General features: G+C 42.8%; 1 protein-coding gene across 2 annotated transcripts; it reads left to right on the forward strand.

Moving 5' to 3' along the window:
- The first annotated feature begins 11,723 nt into the window (after positions 1 to 11,723).
- Positions 11,724 to 18,816, forward strand: DMBX1 (diencephalon/mesencephalon homeobox 1). Of its 2 annotated transcripts, none has more exons than XM_035123753.2 (4): positions 11,724 to 11,886; positions 13,059 to 13,237; positions 15,391 to 15,745; positions 18,416 to 18,816. In XM_035123753.2, exons 1-4 carry the CDS (start codon positions 11,733 to 11,735, stop codon positions 18,814 to 18,816), a joined length of 1,089 nt encoding a protein of 362 aa, XP_034979644.2. In that variant the 5' UTR covers positions 11,724 to 11,732. The 2 variants fall into 2 exon arrangements, with proteins under 2 accessions (XP_034979644.2, XP_034979643.2); XM_035123752.2 differs by having other exon boundaries at positions 11,733 to 11,884; positions 13,042 to 13,237.
- The last annotated feature ends 8,332 nt before the right edge of the window (positions 18,817 to 27,148 follow it).

Here is a 27,148-nt window from a genome sequence, read left to right on the forward strand (position 1 = left end):
CCATAATATGTTCATGTGTTCGGCACCAGGACTGGGCTACATGCATGCTTTATGTTAAAGATGTGAGGAACAGGAGCAGCCAATGTGGGAGCGCAATGTTGCAAAGCTTCCCTCCCGACAGTGGCAGTACTTATGCTTACCTGGATAGTGTGGGATCGGGGCAGGACGGGAGTGTTGTGGGCTCTCTGGCAGAGCCAATTCAGTGCTCCTGCCAGTGAACCCCCACAGCTCCATCCTTGATGCTGCCCTGTCCCGCCCAAGTAAAAGGCAGTAACACCACTGTCATTATTGCTTTCCCATGTTGGCTGTGCCTAGTGAGGGGGTTCTAAACACAGGCATAAATGCATTCATGTCTCAAACTACCACCCAGTTTTGTAAGGAGACCAGCATCAAAGCATCTTTAAAAATATCTTTCCTCCCTGGAGAGAGAGTCCTGTAAGCAGGTTGCCCCTGCCAAGAAGTCCCTCTCCCGCAGTTGCAACCCACCTCACTTCAGATGGCAGGGACACCTGGAAGAGGAAGATGAGAATACACATACCTTTCAGGTAATCGGGTTTTGAAATAACGTTCTTCAAAAACTCTTCCCCCCCCCCCGGCAGTGTGGAAAAGGTGATCAGGTAACAAGGTCAAACCGAAATCCTGACACTTCTCCCTTGTGACAATGCTGGGTGCTTTTGCAGAAATCACATGGCATTCCCTTCAACCATGTCTTTTCTCCTTCACAGAAATTGTCATACAGACTGAGCCAAAGAAAGCATGTATTAGAATGCCTGTCTTAAGATATGGACAGAATTGAATAGATGATGATGATGATGATGATGATAATTTAAAATAAACGACCAGGAGAAACTTATCCAAGTGATCATTCAGGCACAGTGATGTGAGTTTCCAGTAGTTCAGTAGCATGTGAAATAAGACCTGCAAAGTGACATTTTTAATTTTTTTGCTGAGTACCTTCCCCCCAAATCCATTTTAAAATCAAAATTGCTTTTGTTACTACCACCCCCCCTTTTTTTCACAGTCCATTGACTTTTTCAAAATTTATTATGTCCCACTGAAATAATTGGGGCTTAACTCATTGAATTCATTTAAATGGAACTTGGACCTGGCTAAAGTTGGTTGTGGCATTTTTTGATGTTGCAAAGATACACCTTTTCTCTAGACCTCACTATGCTATATTTTGTCGCTGTGGAAAATGCAGTTCTCCCCACAGGTTGCATATCCGCTGCAACTGTCATGCGGCGTTGCGGCATGTAGGTGCATGAGAGCAACACACACATCATAATCCCATGTGCACAAACTTGGAAACAAGTCCCACTGTGTGGAGTGCCACTCCTACCCCTAGGTAAAGGTAAAGGTAAAGGACCCCTGACAGTTAAGTCCAGTCGCGAACGACTCTGGGGTCGCGGCACTCATCTCGCTTTACTGGCCAAAGGAGCCAACGTTTGTCCGCAGACAGTTTTTCTGGGTCATGTGACCAGCATGACTAAGCCGCTTCTGGCGAAACCAGAGCAGCGCACGGAAACGCCGTTTACCTTCCCCCCAAAGCGGTACCTATTTATCTACTTGCACTTTGATGTGCTTTCGAACTGCTAGGTTGGCAAAAGCTGGGACTGAGCAACGGGAGCTCACCCCGTCGTGGGGATTGGGGGTAATTTGCCACACTTCAGCTCCCCTGAGAAGAAGACTCAAAATGGTTTTGCCCTGGAGAGGAGTTGGCAAAGGGTCAGGTGGGTTGTCAGGCCAATCAGGGTGAGGAAGAAGCCAGAATTTCACCCTTCAGTTTGAAGCACCCTCTCTATGCAATAGTTGCTTGTTTCAGGGCTGAGTAGGATTTTTTTGGGGGGGTGGGGTGGGGGTGGGGGAGTCTCTGATTGGCCTTGGGAATCCTCTTTTTTGCCTACTCTGTACTGCTGGGAGTCCTGTTCTTGGAATGCCTTTTTTTTGTTTAGTCAGTTTTTAGTCTGGACAGGAAAATGTCCCAGGCATTATTGGGTTAAGGGCACTCTTTGTCACCCTAGGATGCCTTGGCATTTGGCCCTTTGGGCCCGTAGGTTACCATATGTCCCTGTTTCCCAGGGACAGTCCCCGGATTTACAAATCAGTTCCCTGACAAAATCCTATCCTTCCTAACAAAGTTGAAAAGTGTCCCTGGATTCATTGAAAAAAAAATCTGGTCGCCTTACTTTGGGGCACCTTTCAGGCTTTGCAAGACCGGAGTGCACTTGTCATGTTTACATACCCAAAGTTCTTGTAGTGAGGAGGAATAATTCTTTCCAGTCCTTTACTGTGGGGTAACAGGCGACACCTAGTAAACTTGCCCAAGAGTGGGGAGGGACCTGATTCCTCCTGCCTTAGGGGACTTCCATGTCCATACTATATTTTGATTTGGCTATTATTTATTTATTTATTTAGTTGTTTACAGATCCTCTCTGTTGGTATATTATTTGATCCTCTTTTCACCACAGTTGAAGTTTCGTGGGTCTTCTTTAAAAGTGCATTGGAAATCAGCATTTGTCTAGGTTAATGTGTATAAGATTGCAGCTTCAACTCACTACCATATGCGGTGTCACATAATTGTGAAAAATAAAGGGGCAACTCGTTTCTCCCATGTCTGTGTCTTTTTTTTTCTGAATATATGTTTTAAATTTGATATATCGGCTCACATTTTAAATTTATAAAACATAAACTTTTTTTTTTTAAATGCATGTTAGAGACGAGGAAAAATTCAGTTTGGTAAATTGGACTTCCAGAAACAACATGAGAACTGTCACAAACCTACCTTTCAAAATTTGCACTTCTCTGAATTTTATGATACAGTTCTCAGTTGTTGTTTTTTAAAAAGTGTACAAATTGCACACATTAGAGAAAATTACATGCAAAAAAAGCCTAATGAAAAACACGCACTAAATTCTGATGAAATTTTGTGAGGACTTTCAAAACAAGCAAGTATCAATTCACGCACTGATGCAGTAATATGCTGAACCGAATGTAAGACTGGAAAAAATGAGAAACTAATAAAAATTTAAATTGACAGAACAGTTAAATTGAATCATATATGTGCATACTGGAAAGCTAATTTAGCAATAAAAAGTCTAAGAGCAGCACAACGTCCCACAAGTATTGCCGCCTGCTATCTCTGAAATGCTTTCCCCTTTATTTCATTTTAAAAAATAAATAAATATTTGCATTCCCCTGTTGTTCAAATCTGGTGCTGAACTGCCCATCCAGACCTTTTTGCATAAAAACCCACAAGGAGGTTATAGGCTCAGCACAAGTATATACACCATTATCCATTATGTGTGACTGAACTATTGTGCTCCTGGCATGGGGGCTGCAGGTGTAGCATGCTAAATTCAGACATGCAATCACTTACAGCATGTTTTATATGCATGAATGGTAGCTCCCTGTGGGATAATTTGTGCCGACACTCAACAGGGCTTCAGACAAGAACCCGTTTGCTTGACATGGGTTGGCTAAGGAACTCTTCACAGTACTGTCGTGATCTGCACCCCCCCAGAATAATGTGTGGATCAGAACAGAGATACCATTCAGAATTTGCACTTCTTCAAATTTTGTGACGCAGTTCTAGGTTCAGAAAAAGGTATCAAAGTGCATTTAAAATGTGCATTTTGAGACTATATATATATGCATGCATATCTTGTGAAGAAGCATGTTTAAATATGTATATTTAAATATATATTGAATGTGGATTTTTATGCAGATTAATGTGAAAGCAGGGTGGGGTGGACTTATGAACACAACAAAAGGAGATGGAATGGAAATAGACTGATCTGTCCATCCCTAGTTGAAAATAGGGACACTTTCTATTTCTACGACCCCATTCAGTTTTAAAATAATGAGTTTAAAAGCCTTGAAAAATGAAAAAAAAATGATTGGAAGTTAGATCAGATAATGAAACACTATGATAGTATCTCTGAAATGTTCAGTCACGGTTAACAATCTGATGTTTCATGATGGTTTTCAAATGCAGTGTGTTTCATTCAGCGATCAACTGTATGCAGCTCCACAAGTCAGATTTAAGGAGAACCACCTCCAGGGTAGAGGGCATCACTAGGAAGCAGGTTTGAGTCCTCACCCCCGACCCTTCTCATTTAAGAAATTAAAACAATGACAATGTGCTGATGATATGGCAGTGTAACCAGAGAATGGCGTTCACTACTTTTAACAGAAGCTTTTTGTAAGCATTTGCACCGGCCCAAGCAGAAATGTTCTTAATGCAGACTATACATTAGAACTGAAAAATGACACTTCGGCAAAGGAACAGTAGCAATAAATCCTTGTTGCCTTAGAAGTTGTCAAATTGAAATGACAATCTTATGAAATGCTAAAAAACACCCTTATGAAACACCCTTTCCTGAAAGATTCCAACATTAAGGCCACATAACCAAAGCCATTAGAATAAAATATCAGCGAAAGATTAAAATACAATGTCAGCAAAATTCTGTACATATTTTTCTATCAATGGTTACAAGCCTAGTTTCCTGAGATTCAACCCCATTGGTATCAATGGGATTTCCTTCTCAGTAGACATGGGTTATGGTGATAGTCTCATTTAAAGGTCATTTATGTTGGAGAGTTTAGAATTCAAATCTACTGAGATATATAGTTTTCAGTAACACACACACACACAGGCTTAAACCCATTGCAGGTTAAGTATCCTGATGCCTTTGTTTTTCATTTCAACTTTATTTAGATCTTTTAAAGGAAATCTTTTGAACCCTGATTTATTGTACATAGAGAGTCAAAAGCTTTTTGGATGAATCTGAGAGAAAGTTGCAACATTTCATTTATATCCCCATCAATTATAAAAAGGGAATGTTTCCATAGTTTTCAAGTATCCTCTCAGGAACAACAACATTGATTTAGGGCTCAGAATTCATTTATTTTTATGGGAATTTTGGAGCCTTTGGACCCGAAAGGTTCACGAAATACAGGAAGGAAATGGGGGAAACATCTTGCAGAAATCATTTATTTAGAGCCCTCCTAGATATGTAAGGGACTGTCACGACATTGTTTTGAACTGCAGCCATCCCTGGACGGAATATGTTTCTCTCATGAAGGTGTGTGGAATAATACATTAAGAGGAAACGGGTGTTTATATAGTGCTCATGTTGGGGATTCGGATTCATGCTTTGCTGTGAAGTAGAATTCATGCCTACCTACCCTCCTGACAAATTAGACAATGTAATCAAGAAAGGCAAATGCAAAGACGAGAGCATGGTGAGATGCTGCCACAGATGGTCAGCAACCTAAAATTCATGGGCCAAATCCGATCCATAGGTGAGTGGACTTTGACTGCTACTGCTGTTTTGATAGCTTGGCATAAAAACCCTATTCTAGTCAAACGACAAAAGGAGTTGGGAGCTCCCTGCAGAATTTGCACCCCCTTTTAAAAAAAGGCTACCGTACTTATGCAGCCTCTGCTCTTCAGTATCCATCTCCAGAACTTCCATCACCCTAAGGCACAAGGGTAATAGGAACTGTTGTTGTTGTTGTTGTTGTTGTTGTTGTTGTTGTCCTATGATATGGGTGGGGAGCCCATGGAATTCCAGGAGGAGTCCAGAAGATGTGTTGGTGGAGGCTGAGACGTGATTGGAAGCAGTTGGGTAGCATGGAGGACAGTGGCCATGGTGGTAGGAGGGGAGTTGGGCACACATAAGAGGTGGGATCATGTGTTATAAGAGGGCCAGTATACAGAGAACAGTTGTCTATATGAAGGGCTGTTAGAGGCAGCAGTGGAGGGCATGCTGGAGCAGAGCTGCACACTTGACCTCTGTTCATCTGTGACACTGCAGCATGCTGAGACAGAGACATAGCTGCCAAGTCTCCCACTGAAAAATGCGGGATCAGCAGCGGTGCGGCACCCGAAGTCACTTCTACGCATGTCTGGACATGCATAGAAGCAACTTCTGGTGCCGGCGCTGCCCGATTTCTGGTGCCCATACATGTGGTTGTTGGGACCTGCTATTGACAGTGAGTCACAGCAGGCGTCTACCAACAACAGTGACTCAGGACCGACTGGAACCTGTATCTTCTGGAAGGCTGTACAGTATCTTCCTTCTTCACTGTGCTTCTGTAAAAAACAGGTGTGCTGCACCGCGAGATGCCTTTTGCTAGTGCTTGTGCAAGAGTTCATGGAGTAGCACCAATATATTTCCACTCGCAGTTCTTTAGATCCCAAGTCACACTTAGGAAATACTCAGGAAATATGGTACACAGTTTTAATTGCCCCTAGCACAGAATATGGGAGCACCAGAAAGGATGCTACACATCAAAGGAAGGAAGATAAAGACAAAGAAACAGCAGGCGCAGGGTTTAGGTTGACACCTCCCTCCAGCCTGAAGGGCTTTCTGTAGGGTTGCAGGTGGCTGCAGGTGGAAGAGGGGAGAGGAAATCGTCCCGTTAACTTCCTTAACCTAACATATCTTAGGATGCAAACCAATGGCTTTAGCATGGCTTCAGGTTTGGATCAGCAAAGATCTAAAACCTGGAGAGCAGAGCAAGGCAGATGCGAAAACTAGAGAAAGGATAAAAAAAAAATGAGTGAAGAGCAATGAGTCATTGACTGATCAATGCAAACCACTAAAGGATCTCATCGGGGTCACTCCTGGGTCCAGTCCTGTTCAATATTATCCAACAGTAATTTCTGAAGTAAGAACTATGTCCTGTTCTGCATTGGCTTGAGGCCAGAGCAGGAAGCTGTCTAGGCTTATGCTCTAAAGTATACTAAGTGGAAATGCTTCATAAGAAGGCTGCAGAAATTATAATGGAGTAGAAGATGTAATATGAGAGGGGAAGTAAAATTGGTATGTTTATGAACCTATGACTCTCTATTTAAAATGCTGCAAACAACGATAAAAGATGGATAACAACCATTTCCAATAGGGCAATGGATAAGAAACCCAGGAATTGGTATAGAAATTAGTTTCCCCCCCCCACTTCCCCATTAGTGCTTTCACCAAGCGCTTTGATGATGTCGAGTTCATGCTTTATCCTCTTGAGAACCTTTCCTTGATTCGTTCGGTGCTACAGTTCAACTAGCTTCCTACCAAAGCTGGGAGGATGTGATTGGAGCAATTCTGTCATTTCAGTTGCATGATTTGGGTCATTTTCCTTGGTTAATGTCCATAAGAACCTGTATTGCAGAATCAGAGATGACACTGCACCAGGATTATCGTACAAATTTTGTCAAGAGCATATGAAAATGAGCCTAAATGTCCGCACTAAAAAAGCAACAACAGCAACTAACAGTTCAGAAGAGTTTTATTTTTTATTGCAAAAATTAGATTCCTTTTCAGAATCTGATATTTATGATGAAGGACAGCAAATCAGGGTGTCAAATATTGGCAGGAAGTGACTTTTAACAGCGCAAACTCCTAGTGAAGTGTACAGGTCTTAGTAGAAAAAAGGGACAGTTTTGTTCTTGAATTTTGGGATTCAGCTCCTGGTCTGTCATTTAACATCACAGTATTGAGGCTAATCTCACTTGCATCAATTGCAGATGCTTCCGTTTCCTATTAACTTTGCTTTCACAAACTTCCCTCTAATTCTTACCCTCTTCAAATCTGCAGCATAGAGCATTATGGGAGCTGCAACCATTATTAATAGGAGAGGTGAAAGTTCAATTCCCTATCGTAGTAAGGACAACTTAAGATATGCTCTTTTCACTGCACAGTGTTAATTTATATAATATACCACCTAATCAAACTCTGCTGTTTATTCTCCAATTGGCTGCAGCATTACCAATGCCCTCCAGCCACTGAACGACATAAAAGATGCATTTGCAGATTTTGAAAATTAAAGCCATCTATACAGCCAGTGGGGAAGATCAGCTTATTTGGTTGCTTAATGAAATATAAAGATTATTTTAACCAATGTAAGCACAATTCGACAGCTTGCAAAACACTGCTGCAGCTTGACAAATGGCCTCCACCATTTACAAAAGAAAATTGCTGCATAGTGTCTTTTAAATATTTAATTTATTCTATTTGGAGCATGCAGGGAAGCAAATGGGAAGTTAACTGTGATTCTGCGAGCCTACAAAGAATGGATCTAAGAAGTTGTTCATTCTTAAATTCAGGTTAGAGATAACAGGAAGATTTTAGTACTCTTCTCCACAGACGTGCTATTAAAAGCAGGAACTACACTAGTTATAAAACCAAATTGGGTAGATGTATGGAGAGATGTTTTGATTTACAGTATGATGTTTCCATCACAGCCTATTTGTCAGGAATAGATTTTTGTACAGTATGTATTTTTGTGCCAATCTAATGGATTTTCTAGTTCAGACCTTCAAGGGCCAAGTTTCCCAGGCTCAAATCATCCTGGAAATATGAGCATTCATTCAGTCCCCTCCTTAAAAACTCAAATGTAATTTCTTATGCAACCTGTTCCACTCATAAATATTTCTTCATAACTAACAAATTTTGTACTCCGAAATTACTTACCTACCTATTTCAAGTCTTGTTCTATCAGCTGCATTCCCCCTGTTCCAGCAACAAAAAATACAGATTTGGTCTGGCAAATCCTAATGAATAAATCCACCCTGTCTTCTAGTAATCCAAAGGGTCCCCCCCCCCTTGTAACTTTCTACTGGCAGGTCACTCTTTTCCTGGGTGTGAACACCCAAACAGTGTATGTTCTTCAATAGTTTGTGTGGGTTCAATTAGCTTTGCTTTCAGTGTATTTGCTTTGTGCAGACTACCCTTTCCCATACATGAGTTTTGCTGTTGTTGTTAATCATGCCTTTCTACATTCAGCTGGGGTTTCACACCATGGTTTCTTCCATCATTTCCCAAAGATGCTTACTGTAAGATTTTGTGATCTATGATCAGCATATGTGGATTTGTGCCACACCCTTGTCAGGGGCAGACTTTGGTCTTTCAAATTTCAGCTGCACCCTGTGTGAGCCCAAAATCTGGCACTCCCCCGCCTACCACCTTCTGTTCTGCTCAATTCACTATATCAAAACCGCAACACCCTGTGACACCCTCTAGACTTGGCGCCCAGTGTGGCGGTACTGGTCACATTGCCCTAAATCTGCCTTTGCCCAAATGATTCATTTTATTTGATTAGGTAGTGCATTTCATCTATCATGCAACTTGGGGTGGCTTGCATGAGTGTTTTTCATGGGCAGTCTCCCATCCAGGCTCTGACCAGACCAAAGCCTGCATTCCTTTAGCTAAGCTTGAGATGGAGCATAGGGAATCAGGTGGTTTTCAACATGCTTTGAAGTCAAGTTATTTATAGCCACCTGATACGTCCACTTGTTTGGAAATGCTAGATGGAAATATTTTCACAAACAAACTACAGTGTTGGACATTCTGAGTTGGATTTGCACCCAGAACAGAATTCCCTTGATTTGATATTTGCTTAAAATTGGCGGCGGCTTGAAAACTATTAGAGAGCTCAATGTTATAAAATATGAACTATGAAACTGTTGAAGATGATAAATAAGGGAGGAAAACCGGGGAAGGGGGGAGGGTGGGGAAGCCCACAAAATATGGTTTAACAATTATGAATTTAACAATTATGATGATTTTTTTTTGTCTTTTTTCCTTTTTGTCTTTTTTTTCTTCTCTTTTTTCTCTTTTTCTCTTTTTGTATTTTCTTTTTTTTTTGGTATGACAATAGATGGTTGGATGGATGAACTCCTGCGTACTGCCCTGGTTCACTGGAGCTCCCTGGTGGCAGGGGGGGGCTTCGGGGGCAGGGGAGGGGGAGGAGGACAGAAACCCAATCATAAAATGGACCACTTCTGACTGTTCACCTGCGTGGGATACTTCTGTGGCAGGGGAGGACCCATGGAGGGGGGTGGGAAGAAGGTGGAAAAGGTGTATATGTATGTACCATCTTTTGTAATATCAATAAAAATTATGTTTAAAAAAAAAAAGAAAACTATTAGAGAGCTCACATCCTGCTGAAGGAGCCTTGTGTTTTAATTTCATTGTTATCACTCACAGTTGGAGGCATATGTTTGTGATAAACTTTCATCTTGTCCAGGCTAGGCCAAAACATTTTTCTGCCTGAGGCAAAGGACAAGAGGGTGCTTTTCCTCATTCCATGTATCAAAACCGACTAAGGTGGCATTTGAATCTTACTTACTTCAGCACTGGCAAAGGGATAGCATCCTCCACTACACTTGAGGGAAGATACAGGGCAAGTAGCACACAAAGCTCTCCCCTCTCCCCACCCTTCAGCATCTCCCACCTGAAGCAACAGCCTCATTCTGCCTAATAGTGGGGCTGGCCCTGCATTTTGTCTCCTGAGCCAACACATGACCGAGAGCTTCACTTGCTTGTACTTCGTCCTTCTCCCATGGATGTTTGGATAAACTACATACGTAACCGGTTATTACTATTGTGTGCTAAAACTTCTTCTGCATGTGCCTGATTTCCATGGGAATTATATATACTGCTTCACTGCCTGCACACTGATTTGGGGTAGCTGGAATATATGTTTTGTTTTGTCAGTAAATTACACTGGTAGCTATGGTACATAGATAGTCAGTATTCCATGGAATATTTAAGATTCTCTCTCTCCTGGAGTGCCTGTTTAACCAGCTTTGTTATTAAAGTTTTATCAAAAAGTGTTCATTCATTTTGCAGGCATGCCACACGCACACACTTTCTGATACAGGAAGTACAGGCTTGTCAACAGGCAATGTTACAAAATACCATACTGGGAATGAGATTTGGGTACTTAGCATCCATAGGAGAAAATAAAATAAAAGGGCGAACCACAGCACAGTTCACCAGAATGCTTGTGTTATGTGTAAATGGGGTACTGTGCCATTATCACTGAAAAGGGACTTGCGGGAGGATCATGGGTGAGGTCCACCTTGAATAACAGAGAACTACTCCTTTTTCCCCAATGTGGAAAGGCCCAAATTGTTGGGAAGAAAATTGTGAGAGCCAGGATTCAAAGAATAATGAGATTTCTAAGGCTAGAGGCAACCCATTTTCCTATGTTTGAAAGATGACTGGTTAGAAATGAAATATGCCATTCTCCCTTCTGGTGAAAACACTGAGGGAAAGGCAACTTTCTCTCCTAGCAGCCTGATGTACTTCCAGAGCTTTACATTAGTTCAGTCCACTTCTGTTCATGCATTTGTCAAAGCCGTATGTCACAACAATGAGGGGAGGGGAATGCAGGTGTAAAAAAAAGAAACTTCACAAGATCAGTTGCTCTTTTTGATAACCAGCTGTACACCTAGATAAAACCATATTATGGTCACCAGCATTGTTGTGGCTAACCTGGACAGAGGCAAGGTGGGGCAGCAGCAAGGTAGGGGCCATACCTGTGCACTGTCAATCTGTTACTCTGACTGCTGCACCTGCATGGGCCCATCCTCACTGCCACCCATCCTCAGTACCATTCAGGTAAGCAGTTGTGCCAGTGTCAAGGAGGTTGGCTCTTTGGATACACTGGTAGGTCCACATGCACTTCTGCTACACCCCATGACCCTGTGAGCTAGGTTAGGCTAAGAGACCACGACTGGTCCAAGGTATGGTTGAACAGGGATTAAAGCTGAAGCGTACATACCTTGAACTTGAGAAAAGTGAACCTGATGGATTTCCATGTGGAATTAAATTTCCATCTGCATGATTGATGGTTTCACATCAAAGGCTGACTTTGCATTCGTTGCACTAACAGTCTCCTCCTCCTTCTCCTCCTCCTCTCTCTGTTGCTACAGGTCTTATGTCACCATGCAGCACTATGGAGTGAATGGCTATTCTCTTCATGCCATGAATTCTCTGAGTGCCATGTATAATCTTCACCAACAGGCAGCACAGCAAGCTCAGCATGCCCCAGACTACAGGCCGTCTGTGCATGCCCTGACGCTGGCAGAGAGACTGGCTGGTAAGAACAACTTATGGATCTTGTCTTTGCATTGGGATAGTGTACAGGATTATGACTGGGACATGGCTGAAATGACAGCTGAATTTTGAGAAGACCAAAGGGTTGGTAATTTCTAAAATCCCTGAAGATGAGCACAAATCCAAGGAAATGCAATAGCAGCTTAGTTGTGCAAAAGGTCCTGGACTTTATGTGAAGCCTCCAGAATAGTGAGCAAATGTTAAGATAAGCAAACTGGAATTTTAATATTTTGCTTCATGCACTTATTTCTCACAAAGTTGCATATAGAATCCAATAGATATATAAAGGTGCTATACCAAATTTAGAAATTGCATCAAGCTACTCTGACTAAAACATATGGCTGTACAGCAACCTGCCCTTTCAAATTCCAATACACAGCATTTGGACTTTGCTCTTGCCTGTAGGAGCTTCCAAATGGCAGGTGGAGAAGGTGACTTTTGCAACTTCTCCCTCCCCCTGCAGCCCACATTCTGGAAGAATGTGGAAGAATGAGGGAGGATGGTATTGACATACATCACCTCTCCCCCATCTCCACCAGTGGGATCCCTCCAATGGATTAAAATACTTCCATGGTTAGGAGATGATTATCTTCTACAGATGGTCAAAAAGTCAGGAACCACCAGAGGGAGAGTGCTCTTGAGCTCAAATCCTGCTTGCTGGTTTCCCACAGACAACTGTTCAGTCCCTGTGAGAACAGGCTGCTGACCTAGATGGGCCAATGGCCTGATCCATCAGGCTCTTCATATGTTCTGATGTCAGCGTCACTGGATTACAGCTCCCAGTGGCCTTCATCATTGGTCATACTGGCTAGGGCTGATGGGAGTTGGAGGACAGTCATATCACTTCTTTAGGCCTCAGTTTCTTCAGTTGAATACAATAAAAACAAACAGCATCTAGAGAACATTCAGAGTTTGGCTGCTATTTATGTAGATCAGGTATCGGGAACCTGTGGCCCCCCCAGGACCTACCATCTCATGAGGTCCAACCAAATGGAGAGGCCTATCTAAAGCTACCTCAAGCTGTACACTAGAAACCTCCCCGTTTATTTAAGCTGCTTTGTTAGTTGCCCAAATGCTTTTCTTTATATGATGCACACAAATTGCACTAATTAAATTGGCCACTTCTCTTGTCTTCCAACGGCTGTACGTTTCAAGACATCATTTTGGAGGCCCGTTATGGCTCCCAGCACCGCAAACAGAGGAGAAGCCGCACAGCTTTCACAGCCCAGCAGCTGGAAGCCCTGGAGAAAACTTTCCAGAAGACTCACTATCCAGATGTGGTGATGAGGGAGAGGTTGGCCATGTGTACCAATTTGCCAGAAGCCAGAGTTCAGGTACCCATAATGTTTAACCATCTCATGTTAACCCTGTGAAATTTTAAGTGCCTTGGAATGGTGTGCCTGGGTGTCAAAACCCATTTCTACCACACATATAAACATTTCACCTGACTTCACCCTTAGTCCCAGATGTTGCTTCCCTTTGCATCATAAAAATGGTATGTCTTGTTTAGGTATAATGGGTAGTGCATGCATATTTTCTACCCGGTGTGCTTTTGTGATATGCAGAGCTATTCATTCAAAGGACACTGTAAAGTTTTTAGATCCACAGCTACCATGGCATGGTTTCACAACCCTCTTCATGAGGCTGTGCATTCAGGTTCTGTGCATACAAGACTACCCATGGTACTTTACTTTTAAATCCTGGCATCACCTGTGTGGCCATACCAACTGCACTTCCAAATGCATAGAGAACAGACAACTTTCCAAACTATATTGTCACATGTCCTACTCAATTAATGCGGGCAGGTGGTTGGTGGTAGTTAACCCAATGGGTGCTTGGGAGGTGAGCCTATTTTGCTTTGTAAAAACAAAAATGGTGAAAACTTTAGTGAGCTATAAAATAAAAAGAGCATAGCAGTTCAAGGGTTCACCATTGGCCATTTCTGAACCATGAAGAGTTGGCTATTTCTAATGTAGCATTCTTTCGGATCATAGCTTTCATTGCTCATGAAAGCCTCCATTAATCTGGTGCCTTTCAAATGGATTAGACCACAGCTCCCATCAGGCCCAGCTAGCACAACTGTGCTGGCTAGGGCTGATGCTGCATGGGCATAGCCAGGATTTTTGTTAGGGGGCAAAACCTCAGTTTGCTATGTATTTTTATTGATTTGTATTGGTTTAGGCAGCTGCCCACCCCCACCCCCCCCACCCCCGGCTACACCCATGGCTGATGAGCATTGTATTCCAAAGCATCTGGAGGAAACCAGATTGGCAAAAGCTATTCTAAGGAACAATATGTCAAGGGCTGGCTCCCAAACCCCAGGAAACAGCTCTTGGTTCAGATGGTGTCTAATGCTGCATGGACCAATGGTACCAAATAGTATGGGAAACAGCCTTATTAGAAAAGCTCACCAATAAACTGAAACTGACACAGGGACAAATGGAAGAAGACGCCTTCAGCCCGGTATGGCTCCCCTTTATCACATACACAGCCCAACAAGACAACGACAAGAATCCACCAACAGCATACGAATCAACATGGCTAACCTGATACAAACACACACACACACACACACACACACACACACACACACCACTCACACATGAAAACAAAGTTCACCATAGCCTATCACAAACAAACAACCACACCCTAGGCCAACCCCAACCTCTCTCACCACCAAAGAAACACAAGCGAATAGTAAAGAGAACCCACACAAGTGAAGTGGACACAAAACCCCACACATACCTTAAGTAGAATAGAAGCATTGCCACCCGACTCCACCCCCACGCACCATTCCCCCCTCCCCCTCCTCACCACTTTTCTTCCTAATGTAACACTAATGTCTCAACAAATGAAACTGATCTGTAGAAAATGTAACTTCAAAAAATAGACATTGCACATACTTTTGTAAACCAAGAAATCTTTAATAAAAAATATGTTGTTGTTATTTGTATATTTTTTTTAAAGATGGTGTCTAATGACCAGAATCTAAACCCTGAAAAGTATTGCATTGTCAACACTCCTTAAGCCCAACCAGTCTGGGCCAGTAGATTCCCAGACCTTACCAGACACTACTGAGATTCAAAAGAAGAGATGGCTCCTTAAGCCTCTGTTTAACCACATTAGACCATAGCAAGTAACCAAAATTTATTAAAAGATATTAAAGATAGTAATTTAAAAAACCATAGGAGAGTACAGTTAGAAAATACAATTAACAAATATAGTTGTGAATTAGAAAGCACAGTCAAGGATTAAAAGATCTGGTTGGGAATTATAAACAGGGAGAAAAAACCAAGGCTGTCTAAGGCAGTCCCTAGAATAGGAAATATGATCTTCCAGGTAAACAAAGATTGCCCACCAAGTGCAATGTCAGGTAGGGAACAAAACAGGAAATACCACAGAGGATACAGACTACATAACACTGTTAGATTACACTGGTCTAATTTTAACCAATTTTCCGGTCCCTCTCCTTCTCTTCCAAACCAAGGTTTGGTTTAAAAACAGGCGAGCAAAGTTCCGTAAGAAGCAGCGCAGTCTGCAAAAGGAGCAGCTGCAGAAGCAGAAGGACTCTGAAGCCAACCACAGTGAGGGCAAAGCAGACACTCCCGTCTTAGAAACACAGACTCCGACTCCTGATGCAGACAAGTCCATGAGCCTGCCCAGTGAAGTCAACACAGAGCTCAACCTGACTCTCTCGGAGCAATCGGCCAGCGAGTCGGCAGCTGAGGACCAGACAGACAGAGAGGAAGAATTCAAGATCTCGCTGGAGGAGAACAAAGCGGAAAAGAGCCCCGGAGCTGAAAACAAGGCACTGAGCAGCAAGAGAGCAAGCCCAAAAGCAGGTGAGGAAGGAAAGCAACATTCTCCTTTGTGGGAAGAGTTTTGATGCGAGCAGAGCCTAAGGATGGGTTCAGAAACAAAGACTTTTTCTCTTGCCCACCAGATAATCTCAATAGGCAAGGGTAGCCAATGTGGTACTCTCTAGCTTCTGTGAACTACATCTCCCAGCAGCCCCCAGCCACTAGGGTCAAAGATCATGGATAATAGGAGCTGTACTTCACAGCATTCGAAGGGCACCATGTTGGCTCCCTCTCTTTTAAAGGATCAAGCTAGCACTTTCATTCCAGTCACTTAATGTGCAAAGAAAACATACACACCACAAAAGGCAGGTTGTGCACAGGAACCTAAGCGTTGAAAAGATTATGGTGCCCCCCATATGTAATTCAAAATAAAAACAGTATGAAACCATAAAATAAAATTTTAAAACAAAAACAAAATGAAACATAGATTTGTTGCAGGTGTTGGCCAGGGATGATGGGAATTGTAGTCCAACAAACCTGCAGAGCCCCATGTTAGCTAGCCCTGGACCGTAAATGGTTATTATTCCATATGTTTTCCACAACATGTTTTCTGAAACTCATGTAGGGAAGATTGTTTAAGAATTAAGTTAAGATCTGGTTGATCCCAAATATGTGAATCACAGTTCTACATAAGGACATATGAAGAGCCCTATTGGATCAAACCAAAGGCTTATCTAGTCAGGAAGGATCCTGCTTGCCCCAGTGACCAGCCAGGTACCAATAAGAAGCCACAAAGCAGGGCATGAGTGGATCAGGCCTCTTTCGCTGCTGTTCCCCAGCCACTGCTATTCAGAAACATACTGCCTCTGATCCTGGATGTGGTCATCATGACATTAGCCCAGTTTCACACATAACATTAAGGACTTTGTGGCAAAGCATATTTCTGTTTCCCATTTGCGCTATTTCTTCAAAGTGCTTTACAATCATACTGGCTGCTGATATGCCTCCTGGCCAAATCCAAGGTGTTGCTCTTAGTGCATAAAGCACCAAGCAACTTAGGGCCAGCCTACCTAAAGGGCAGCCTTTCTCCATACATTCCTGCTCAGACATTGAAATATGCTTGAGAAGTGTTGCTAAAATGGCACTTGGCATACCGGCACCCAGACTGTGGAGTTTATTGCCTCTGCATTTTAGGCACGATTTGTGTTTAGCTTTAGGTGCCAGCTTAAAACTTTTTTATTTATTTAAACAACCTTACCTTGACGTGGCACATTGCTGTGTTCTTTGGATCTTTGCTTTTTATGGTCCCCCCCCTTTTGACTGCATGTTGATTTTATGTACATCACTTTGAGAAGATCTATTTCTTGATTCAGCGGTATGCAGACACTTATTTATATAGACATACATACCTACAGTGTTGAGCCATCTTTTCTACATATGATATGATACGATACACCATACTCAGCTGCAGACTTCACCCCCATGGTGAATACAATTCATTAGGGATTCATAGGCAGCTTCTGTTTCCAGTGAATAGGTAGGGTTAAAAAAAACAAAAAAATCACACAAGCCGTTTATCCTCCAGTATGTTCAATCCAGGCAGATCAGACAATTGCTACTTAAAAGCTTACTGCATAATGCATGCACTGTGCAAAGTTGACTGCATTATTAACCTAGTGTTACCATCTATCTGCTGCCACATGGTAATCTGTGGACGGAGAGTGGTGATGGCAGGGAGCGTAGCCACATGGTGGGATGCTACCCTCAGGTGCCATGGGATAGGCCAATTGCTGGTTGTGTTGATCCAGCCAAAGTCTAAAAGTCTAGTATTTATTTATTCATCCATCCATACATACATACATACATACCCCGCCCATCCGGCTGGGTTTCCCCAGTGGGTGGCTGCCAACAAATTTAAAACAGAATAAAACTTCTCTAAATAGGGCTGCCTTCAAATGTCTTCTAAAAGTCAGATAGTTGTTTCTTTCTTTGACATCTAATGGAATGGTGTTCCACAGGGCGGGCACCACTACCGAGAAGGCCCTCTGCCTGGTTCCCTGTAACCTCACATCTCACAGGGTGGGAACTGCCAGAAGCCCTCGGAGGTGGCCTCAGTGTTTGGGCAGAATGATGGGGGTGGAGATGCTCCTTCATGTATACTAGGGCAGGGGTGGGGAACATGTGGCCCTCCAGATGTTGTTCGGCTCTGACCCTCATCATCTCCAGGCAGCATGACCAAGGATGGTGGGAGTTGTAGTCCAAAAGCATGTAGAGGGCCACAGGCTCCCTATCTTTGGTCCAGGACCAAGATCAAACAAAATGTTCCCTTCCTATGATTTGCCTTCAGATCTTCTCATCCCAGTCTCTTGGCTTGCCAGTCCCTGGACATTCATGTCCCCATTTGAACAGGGTGTAAATGTGCAAATGTAGGAAAGGGGGGGGGGACCTTTTCCAACTCTTGGTGGGAAAGGCAAGGCAAGTGATTGGTGCTTCTTTCCCAACACACACTCTCCTTGCACTCTTACACACACACACACACACACACACACACACACACACACACATTCTGTATCTTCCAAAGTTGCCCAGCATCGCAGCAAGCTGGATATAATATGTTTTGACCATCAAGAAAAAACATTCTTTTCAGGTTTGAACTTACTCTGTGCTGCTGATAATTTTTACTGACTTTCTTCGCTGTGCTTAACAATGCAGATTCCCCCATCAATGCCACGGCCACGCCATCTTCCAGTAGCGGCATGTCTCAGACACACTCCTATTCCTCCTCGCCCCTCAGCCTCTTCCGCCTGCAAGAGCAGTTCCGCCAGCACATGGCAGCCACAAACAACTTGGTCCATTACTCCTCCTTCGAAATGGGGAGCCCTTCCACCATGCCTTATTTGGGCATGAATGTCAACATGGCACCCCTAAGCTCCCTGCACTGCCAGTCTTATTACCAGTCGCTCTCCCACGCCCAGCAGGTGTGGTCCTCTCCTATCCTGCAGGCTTCATCCTCTCTTCCAAGCCTGAACAGTAAAACGACGAGTATTGAGAACCTTCGGCTGCGAGCAAAGCAACACGCTGCCTCACTGGGCCTGGATACTTTACCAAACTGAGAGCCAGGCAGGGGGGTGGGAAATGGCAAGAACCCAACCAACAGATGACCCTAAGGAAGCGCGCCATGTCTTTGCCACTGAATGGGTTTGTCTTTAACACACGGCACAGCTCTTGGCTCTGTCCCACGTCACGTTGCTCCCACCAGTCCTGGGGGAAATGTTGACCCAAGTCTCCTATAGCTCTGGTTTCCACGTCAGACATTGCTACTGCCTATTTCCACTGGCCCATTTAAAAAATAATAATAACAACAGCAACCCAGAGGAAGGAAAGATGTCTTAAAATGTGAACTTGTCTTCAGAACTGTGAGTCAAACTATGTAATGTTCAGAAAGATGCTTTAGATGGCGCTACGATAAATGTGATTGCTTTGTTTCTTTGCGGGACTGGAGAGCTTCATACTGTACATAGTTTATATGATGTTGAAAATGTTCCTTCACTTGTGTGTTAACGTCAGTGTTGCCTTATGCAGAATTGTGAAGCACCTCCCTTCTCTTTTCTTTTACATTTATACTTAGATAGTAGATAGAATCAACTCTATAATAATAATTATAATAATACAAAAAGCCAGCTGGTTTAACTGAATGCTGTTCTGAGCCCCCAATGCCATGTTCTCCACTAGTTCTTTGAAATTGCCCCATTTTATTAATATCAGGTGATGGTTGCAACTTTGTCCTGGTTAAAGCACTTCCAGTAGGACAGTATCCAATTTCTAGATGAGTTCTTCAAATGAAATGAGAGGCATGAACACACTAGAATTTTTTGGATGAAGAGACTTTTTCTGCCTGCTGAACTGTACACACTGACTGTGCCATTACAAGATTTTAGCATGCCTGCGTGTAAACTTTGATACTAATTTGGACAATGGAGAGCAATTAAAATGTCTGAATGTGCCATCTTCCACTGTTTTTTATCAGTTGCAAATCTTTGATAAACAGAGTGAAGGGTTAAAGAAAGATTTAGCAAAGTAATTAAAAATGACCCCCATGCCAAATTATTTCTGGCTTCAGATGAAAAAACTTGAAGAGGACTGAGGTCTTCAAAAGCAGAAAACAAATGAATCAAAATGCATTACTAAGATCCATGATCTGGTTTACCTGCAGCAAATGACCACAGGGACAATTCATATACTCCAGAGCTAAGCACTATGAAAGGATTTGATGTAAAGCTCAAACCGAAAGTGAAGGGACTGAATACTTGCTTCCAGGCAATGCAAGAACACAATCCATGGCTAAAGAAACCTGGCATAATGCCTCAAGCTCAACCTGTGTCAATTACATGTGCCGTGTGGATACTCCAAGGGAAAACATGGAATGTGAGATCCAGTCTTATGAGTCAGTTCCCTGCAGCTAATGCACATGTTAACTGGATGGGTTTATTCCAAAACACACATTAGGGCAATACATCTACTAGGCCAACCAAAATGTCACAAAGTAGCATGCAAAGTTAGGCTAGATGATAAACAAAAGGGTGGGTGGGTGCAAAACATTGGCTGATGTTGGAGGCATGGGGCTGGATTCAACCTACTGGCCCTGCCAGCAGAATCCCATGCAAGGACTTCTGCCCTCCCCACTGCAATCCCCCAAATTGGCCCCGAAGGGATCAGGAGGGATGCAGTGGGAGGAAAAGGCAGATAGTTCCATCAGGCAAGCAGAAATGCTTATGCTAAGGGGGCACATTTAGTGCTATGTTGAATTTTTTTAATCCACACACTTTATGTGGGAAAAGGTAGCAGTCATTCATATAAGGCTCTGCTGGGTGATATGGCGGTTTGGGAAGAAGAAACATACAGTAGTTAACCCAGCATTTTTGAAAAACAAAAAATCCACCCACTTAGTTATGCACTGCAGAATAAGGTCAGGATCTAGCTGTAGATCAGGATCAATGTAACTTATTAGGGAAGGTCTGCAGCTCAGTGGTAGAGCTTTGCATGCAAATGGTTTCTAGACTTCATCCGTAGCATCTCCAGCTAAGGCTGGGAAAGACCTCTGTTTGAAATCCTGGAGAACCAGTGCCAGTCAGTGTTGACAATCAGTAGCATAGAGTGGTGTGGGGCACTGCCACTCACCTGCAAAAGTACCGGCAGAACCAATCAGGCTTATTTATTGTGCCCTGCTGACTTTGCCACCACCTCTGTTGTGGAGTGGAGCAGCAAGGGGAGCGACTACAGGTCAATTACCACCCCACCATCCACTAAGGTTGATAATATGGAACCAAAAAGACCAATGGTCTGACTTGCATTGAGGCAGCTTCCTATGTCCTTCAACTGATCAACTTCCAGCCTGTTAATTTTAGAATTCAGCTATCTTTTTTTTACAAAACCAAGAACTACAGACAGGTCCTTTCAGTAACCATGTGTATTTTGTCTCCTGACCGTTATTCTTTTTAAGTCAGTATCTCTCTACACCTAAAAAATAGTATTTAAGAGAACTAGTTAAACGGCACATTGATAGCTTTTATAATACACACGCACACCCAAGAGATATAAAGATCAATAAAGACATCAAGCTCACTTTTTAGAAAGCTGAAAAGTGAGCATGATGTCTTTATTGATCTTTATATCTCTTGGGTGTGCGTGTGTATTATAAAAGCTATCAATGTGCTGTTTAACTAGTTCTCTTAAACCAAGAAAGGAATGTACGTGTGAATTTATTTATATGCTCATTCTTCTTCCTTGCATTGTCTCAAATCCTTTCACCTTGACCTTGAAATATTTATTCTGTAAAATCTGCATGAACTCACAAGATCGTTCTAAAATGAGTTTACCGTTCCACCCACTATGAGTGCCATAATGTCTGGTATTTCCTACTCCAAAGTGTCATAAAACATATCACAAGAAAACACAAGCTAGGTTTATGATTTACCTATTGTATTTTGCACAAAATTGTAGGATATTGATCTTTAAAAACAAATATTGTACTTCAAGAGAATACCACAAAATTATTTACAGTGCAATCTATACATCCGGAGTCCCCGGTGTGGCAGCTGTGACCTCCATAATGCTCTCAGACATGCTCCTTGCCTGCCCACCAACACGTTCTGCTCCTCCCATTCTTAAAAAAGAAAAAAAGATTTTTGCTGAGAGAGAGATTCTTGTTGGGGTGGCCCTGCATTTTTTTAATGTTTGTTTTGTTTTGTGGGTCTGTTGGTCTTTTACCTGTCTTTTTGGAGGGGGAGTTCTGAGCATCACCAGGTCCGCCCCCGCCCCCCCGGTAAAGTTGTCATTTTGTGGTATGCCCAACAACAGATTCTTAGATTGCCAAAAGTGTCCCTGGCCACCAAAAGGTTGGGGACCCCTGCTATACCTGTCTACTCAGAAGGATTTCCATTAATTTCAATTGGGTCTAATCCCAGGTAAGCGGGCACAGGACTGAAACTTTAGGGTGGCTGAGACTCCACAGGATTCTACAGAGCTGCCTCTCTAAAGGCATTGAGCGGGATCTATGGTCAGAGGCCTTTCTGATGGGGCGGTGAAAGGCTCTGCTGCCACAATTCAATGGAACTTAATTCTGAGAAGACACGCATAGGATCATCACACTGTAAATTTCATTAAATTTAATGATGCTGAGGCCTGCATTTGTCCATACCAACAGCAGATGAGATTAGGGTTTTTGTACTATATGATTTCACATTGCAGGTGGAGGGATCACATGACTGAATGGTCTTATGCGCACACCCACAAAACAGCCAATGTCCACAGAAAGCTTAGACATTCGGGAGAAAGGAAGGCTGGAAGCTTCCTCCTTGGCAAGATATTGATCATCTTTTCCCAATAGTAATTGAAGAAGAGTCATTCTCTGTGGAGAGCAAGCCAGCTGTCGGCTATTGGCTATCTTTCCTGGGAGTAAAGATTTCATTATGATTCAAGCTGATTGATAGAATCACTAAACACCAATTTGGGTACCAAACAAAAGAAAAGAGAACAGCACTAGAGAGCCCTTGGAACTTACTAAATCAGCCAGTGGAATAATAGGAAGTTGTGTATAATGCTTAAACCAGCTTTAACCAACATGGTTCCCTCTAGATCAGGCATCTCCAAACTGCGGCCCTCCAGATGTTTTGGCCTACAACTCCCATGATCCCTAGCTTACAGGACCAGTGGTCAGGGATGATGGGAATTGTAGTCTAAAACATCTAGAGGGCCGAAGTTTGGGGATGCCTGCTCTAGATGTTTAGGACTGCAACTCAAATCAGTCCCAGCTAATACTTGGGGAGGGCACCTGGTTGGTGAAAGCTGACTAAGGCTGCAATCTAAACACATTGAACACAGTGGGACTTGCTTTTAGGTAAACCAGCATAGAAGTAGGATTAGGGCTGCCATACACCTGGGTTTTCCCAGACATTACCGGGATTTCAAAGGTGGAATTGATGTCCAGGGGGAATTTCTGAACTGACTTGCCCTGGATCTTAGGCAAGTCAATCAAATAATCACATTTTTGGTATTTTTCTTTAAAAGAAAAAGCTGGACAACTTTGGGGTCTTGCTAAAAAAAAGCTCAACAACCCTAGTTGCCTATGGTTATCTGCTTTCAGTGTGGATAAAGGGACAAAAGGACAGGGAGTCTGTTAACAAGCGTCCTGGGCTAAAAAAGGTTGAGGGTGAAATTCCTTCTAAAGACCTGCCCTGACTTACCGGTAATGAGGATATATATTTCCTAAACTATGCACCTAGTATTGAATTTAAATGGTCCTCTCTGGTTTTGGAAACTCTTGATAGCTAAAAAGGAGAAGGAATGGCCAATTTAGATGTGTCTTGGTGGGTGGGGATGTGGAAATATTTTAGCATCTGCTTTGTGAAGTTGTTTCATGTTACTGACCAATGAGTTCCCAGACACAAATATGCATGCTGGCCATATCTGAATAAGGAACAAAGCATTTTAAGGGGGGGGGGGACATCAAAGCTATGTACCATATAATTTTCTGTAAAGATAAATAAAGAAATTAAGCTGTAATGTAACAGTTTTGTGCTGTAGGATTCACTATCTGGCAATGCAAACATGTATAGTATTTATTTATTCTGATAGTTTAAAAAGAAATACGATTGTATTCATTTGAAACAGGCCACAGCATGATGCCGTGTACCCAAGTTGTGTCTGTCTTAACTTTATGTAAAATTGCCTGTTTTCATATTCCGATAATAATAAAAAAATGTGAGGGGAAATGGTTTGCAAGTTGTTCATCGGGATAATTTTTTTGCTTATTTTGACTAAAGATTAGGAGAGTCTCATAGGGCTCAAAGGAAAAGAAGCTGGATGGTATTTTCTGGCCCAAGGAATTCCTCAAGTCAGGACCAAACTAGGTGCTAGGCGATTTACATTGTTAGGGCTTGGATGAATGATGTTGGGGTTTTTAGGGAGGAAATGGCAGGTACTGGGTAAGGGTGCTGAACTGGAAATGTGGCACAGCAAAAGGGCTTTAACCCTTTGTCTCTATCATGACCTCAGTTGGAAAACTTCCACCACCACCACCCTGTAATGGAAGGGGTAGCGCCATGAGTAATGGCATGTCTAGGTTTGACCCTCAGTTTCCTGAAAATGCAAATTTAGTCTGTTAGGGAATTGAACTATTTTAAAGTTCATATTTTATAGTTCCTAAAATAATATACCATTAATAACTTCAGTTTATGCAAGTGTAAATACTGCTCCTTTTTCTGAAAGAATAAAACAAAACAAAAAAACCCTCATTGATCTCTGTCCAAAAAGCTGATCCCATGCAGAACAAATCCAGTTCCAACTCTCAAGCTCACAGAAGCAGAACATGCTGTACTTTTCCTTGGAAGAGGTATAGTGAGGAGGAGGATCTAAGAATTTGTGCCCTGAAGTGCCTTGCCTAATAGTGAAGATCAACTGGTGCAATAGTTGGGTCTGGAGCAGAGCATTGACACTGACCTTTGCTGGTATGGAAAGTCACGGATTTTTGCCAAAATCACAGCTAGCCCAACAAGCTGCAGTGCAGAGCGGGGAGATGTTACGAAGACTTGCTCTGAGCAATTCACAACTTAGAATTCACCAGCAGATATGGATAATTTCCATAAAGGTAAGGATAAGATCATCTGAAGAAATATGTACGTACATACTGGGAGAGGTATGGGGGAAGAACCAGCATTAATACTCTTCAAAGTACACTCCACTTGAGATTACTCGGCAAACGGTGTAATTGGGTGTCCCTGGCAACATGATGAAATGTGCCATAAACATCAGAAAACCAATGCTGTATTAAACCTGCTTTTCATAATCTTCTCTCATTTCCCAGACCTGAGATGCTTTTATTCAATTTCTCCTGACTAACTTGATATGTAAAGCCCCATAAACACAGCAATACGTAAAGCTCAGGAAAATGCACTTATTACTGATGTTTCTCTCCAGCAGCTAAGTTGCTGGTGCAATTGAGAGTAATTCCATTATTTCTAAAAGGTTGCCTTATTTCTGTGAAATGCTAAGTGGGGTGGCATGTTACAAATTTATTTTTGATTGCCAGTCTTGACGCATCGCTTTTCACCTTGATCTGCACTGGATCCATTAAAGCCTTGCCAACTGCCTTAGCATCAGAAATAATAACCAAATAAAATTCACATTGCATAGTAGTAAAACTATAATACAGGCTTTCCCCTACTGGCATGAGATCGACTTGTGCACAACCACATATACATGTGGTGGTGGGAAATGAATAAATAAATAATTCAATTCATACCCAGAAATAGCAGAAGAAAGCTGGCGAATACTCATGGCTTGTGAGCACATCCTCCCTTGAGCCTGGGGAGGATGTCAGTGAGGGTGGAGGAAACCCTGAAGATACCTGAGGCGCACCAGGACTTTGTTTAGGCTGCTCAGCCTTGCAGCCTAACAGCTGGTGTGCGGGGTAGCGCAGCAGCAGCTGCTACTTTCCTGTGTGTCCATCAGCTTCCTGCTGCCCCCAGAGCTTCAGGTCTAGTTGTGGATATTTTTGGATGCAGTATTTTTGGTATGGATTGAAGAGAGAGCAGCAGAAAAGGAGTTTAAAGGGTGCTCCCCTCTTTATGTGATTTTTCTTAAAAGTGCAGGGGGCCAGGACATAATCCGCACATAAGTTGGGTGGGGGGATGCATGTATAAAGTGAGGAATTCAGCATAGTGCTATAGCAATTGTTTCATCTGTGCAAGCTTCTCAGCTTGCCAGAATAACCCCTCTGTCCTCCCCCCGAACACCCGTTCTGGGGCTTACCTCACCCTTGAGCCAATTTCAGAGGTGGGGGGAAAGGAAAGAGGGAAACTCATTGTGCTGGTAGGACCCGTTGTTCTGGCTGCTAGTAGTGGAACTTGTAAGTAGACTGGGATATCCTTAAGCAGACAGTGCAAAAAGTAGTGTCTCTTAGCATGCAGAGAGGGCTATGCTCACACAAGATGTATTTGTGGAAGTTCTTTTCACATTAACAGCAGTGCAGCCAGCAGAGACAATCCTTCTCACCTTTCTGCATGTATTTCTGAGTGAGTATGTGAAGCCTCCTATAGCTTGCTACCAAAGGAGAGTATCTGAATAAAAACGAGTGGCACCTGCAACAAGATATTGCCATTTGGAGTGTCCCTAACCAGGATCCCAGCCACCCCATTCCATCTCCCACATTTTTCCATTTTATCATAGTCAACATTCCATCGCCACTTAGCTCAATCCACATTGGGCAGTTTGGGGTGGCGTCCTCCATCTGCAAATCTCATACTTTTGTGAATTTGTGGGGTGTGGGTGTGTGCATGCCAGTTTGAGCACAGAAGTATCAAGACAGAGAACTGAGCTCTGTGATCACAACACTCCAGGCCCTGAAAGAGTGCCAAAATAAATACTGTAAGGGTTCTCGGGACCAGAAAGAAGCCTATTTCTCGATGGCATCATATCATTTGATGCCTTTGACCAACCAGGTTGTGAAGAAACATGGGAAGCTTCCACCAGAAATCCATGTGTGCATTGTGTTACATCAAAAGATCCCAAGGTGTTTCATGAACATTTGACAATGAAGTAAAATAACAAAGCTATTGAAATGTGTTCAAGGAGGATCTGATGCTTCACACAGATGTAGATCTTCCTTTTGGTGTAACAGAGATATGAGTTTGAATATTGCAATGTTGTAGAATGTTCAGAGCTTGGAAGGTCTCCAATTCCAGCTCTAGCCTCTAGGCAGGACCTGTAATGGAGGCTGCAACTGCTACATACCTAACCAGTGGCCATTCAGTTAAAATTGAATGCCTCTGGTGAAGAAGCACCTACCGCTTCCAAGACCATCAAACAGCATTCAAGTGAAGGGAGGGACAAAACTCCCTGCCAACAGAAATGGCATCACAGTGAGGGGCAACCACCTGTGCTTTTGTG

Source organism: Zootoca vivipara, chromosome 7 (assembly GCF_963506605.1).
Source record: "Zootoca vivipara chromosome 7, rZooViv1.1, whole genome shotgun sequence".
Lineage (NCBI taxonomy): Eukaryota > Metazoa > Chordata > Lepidosauria > Squamata > Lacertidae > Zootoca > Zootoca vivipara.

Coding starts and splice junctions, on each gene's coding strand:
- DMBX1 (XM_035123752.2), top strand. CDS start 11,733: ATGCAGCACTATGGAGTGAATGGCTATTCTCTTCATGCCATGAATTCT. Junction 11,885..13,041: donor ACGCTGGCAGAGAGACTGGC/TGGTAAGAACAA, acceptor CTTGTCTTCCAA/CGGCTGTACGTTTCAAGACA. Junction 13,238..15,390: donor TGCCAGAAGCCAGAGTTCAG/GTACCCATAATG, acceptor TTCCAAACCAAG/GTTTGGTTTAAAAACAGGCG.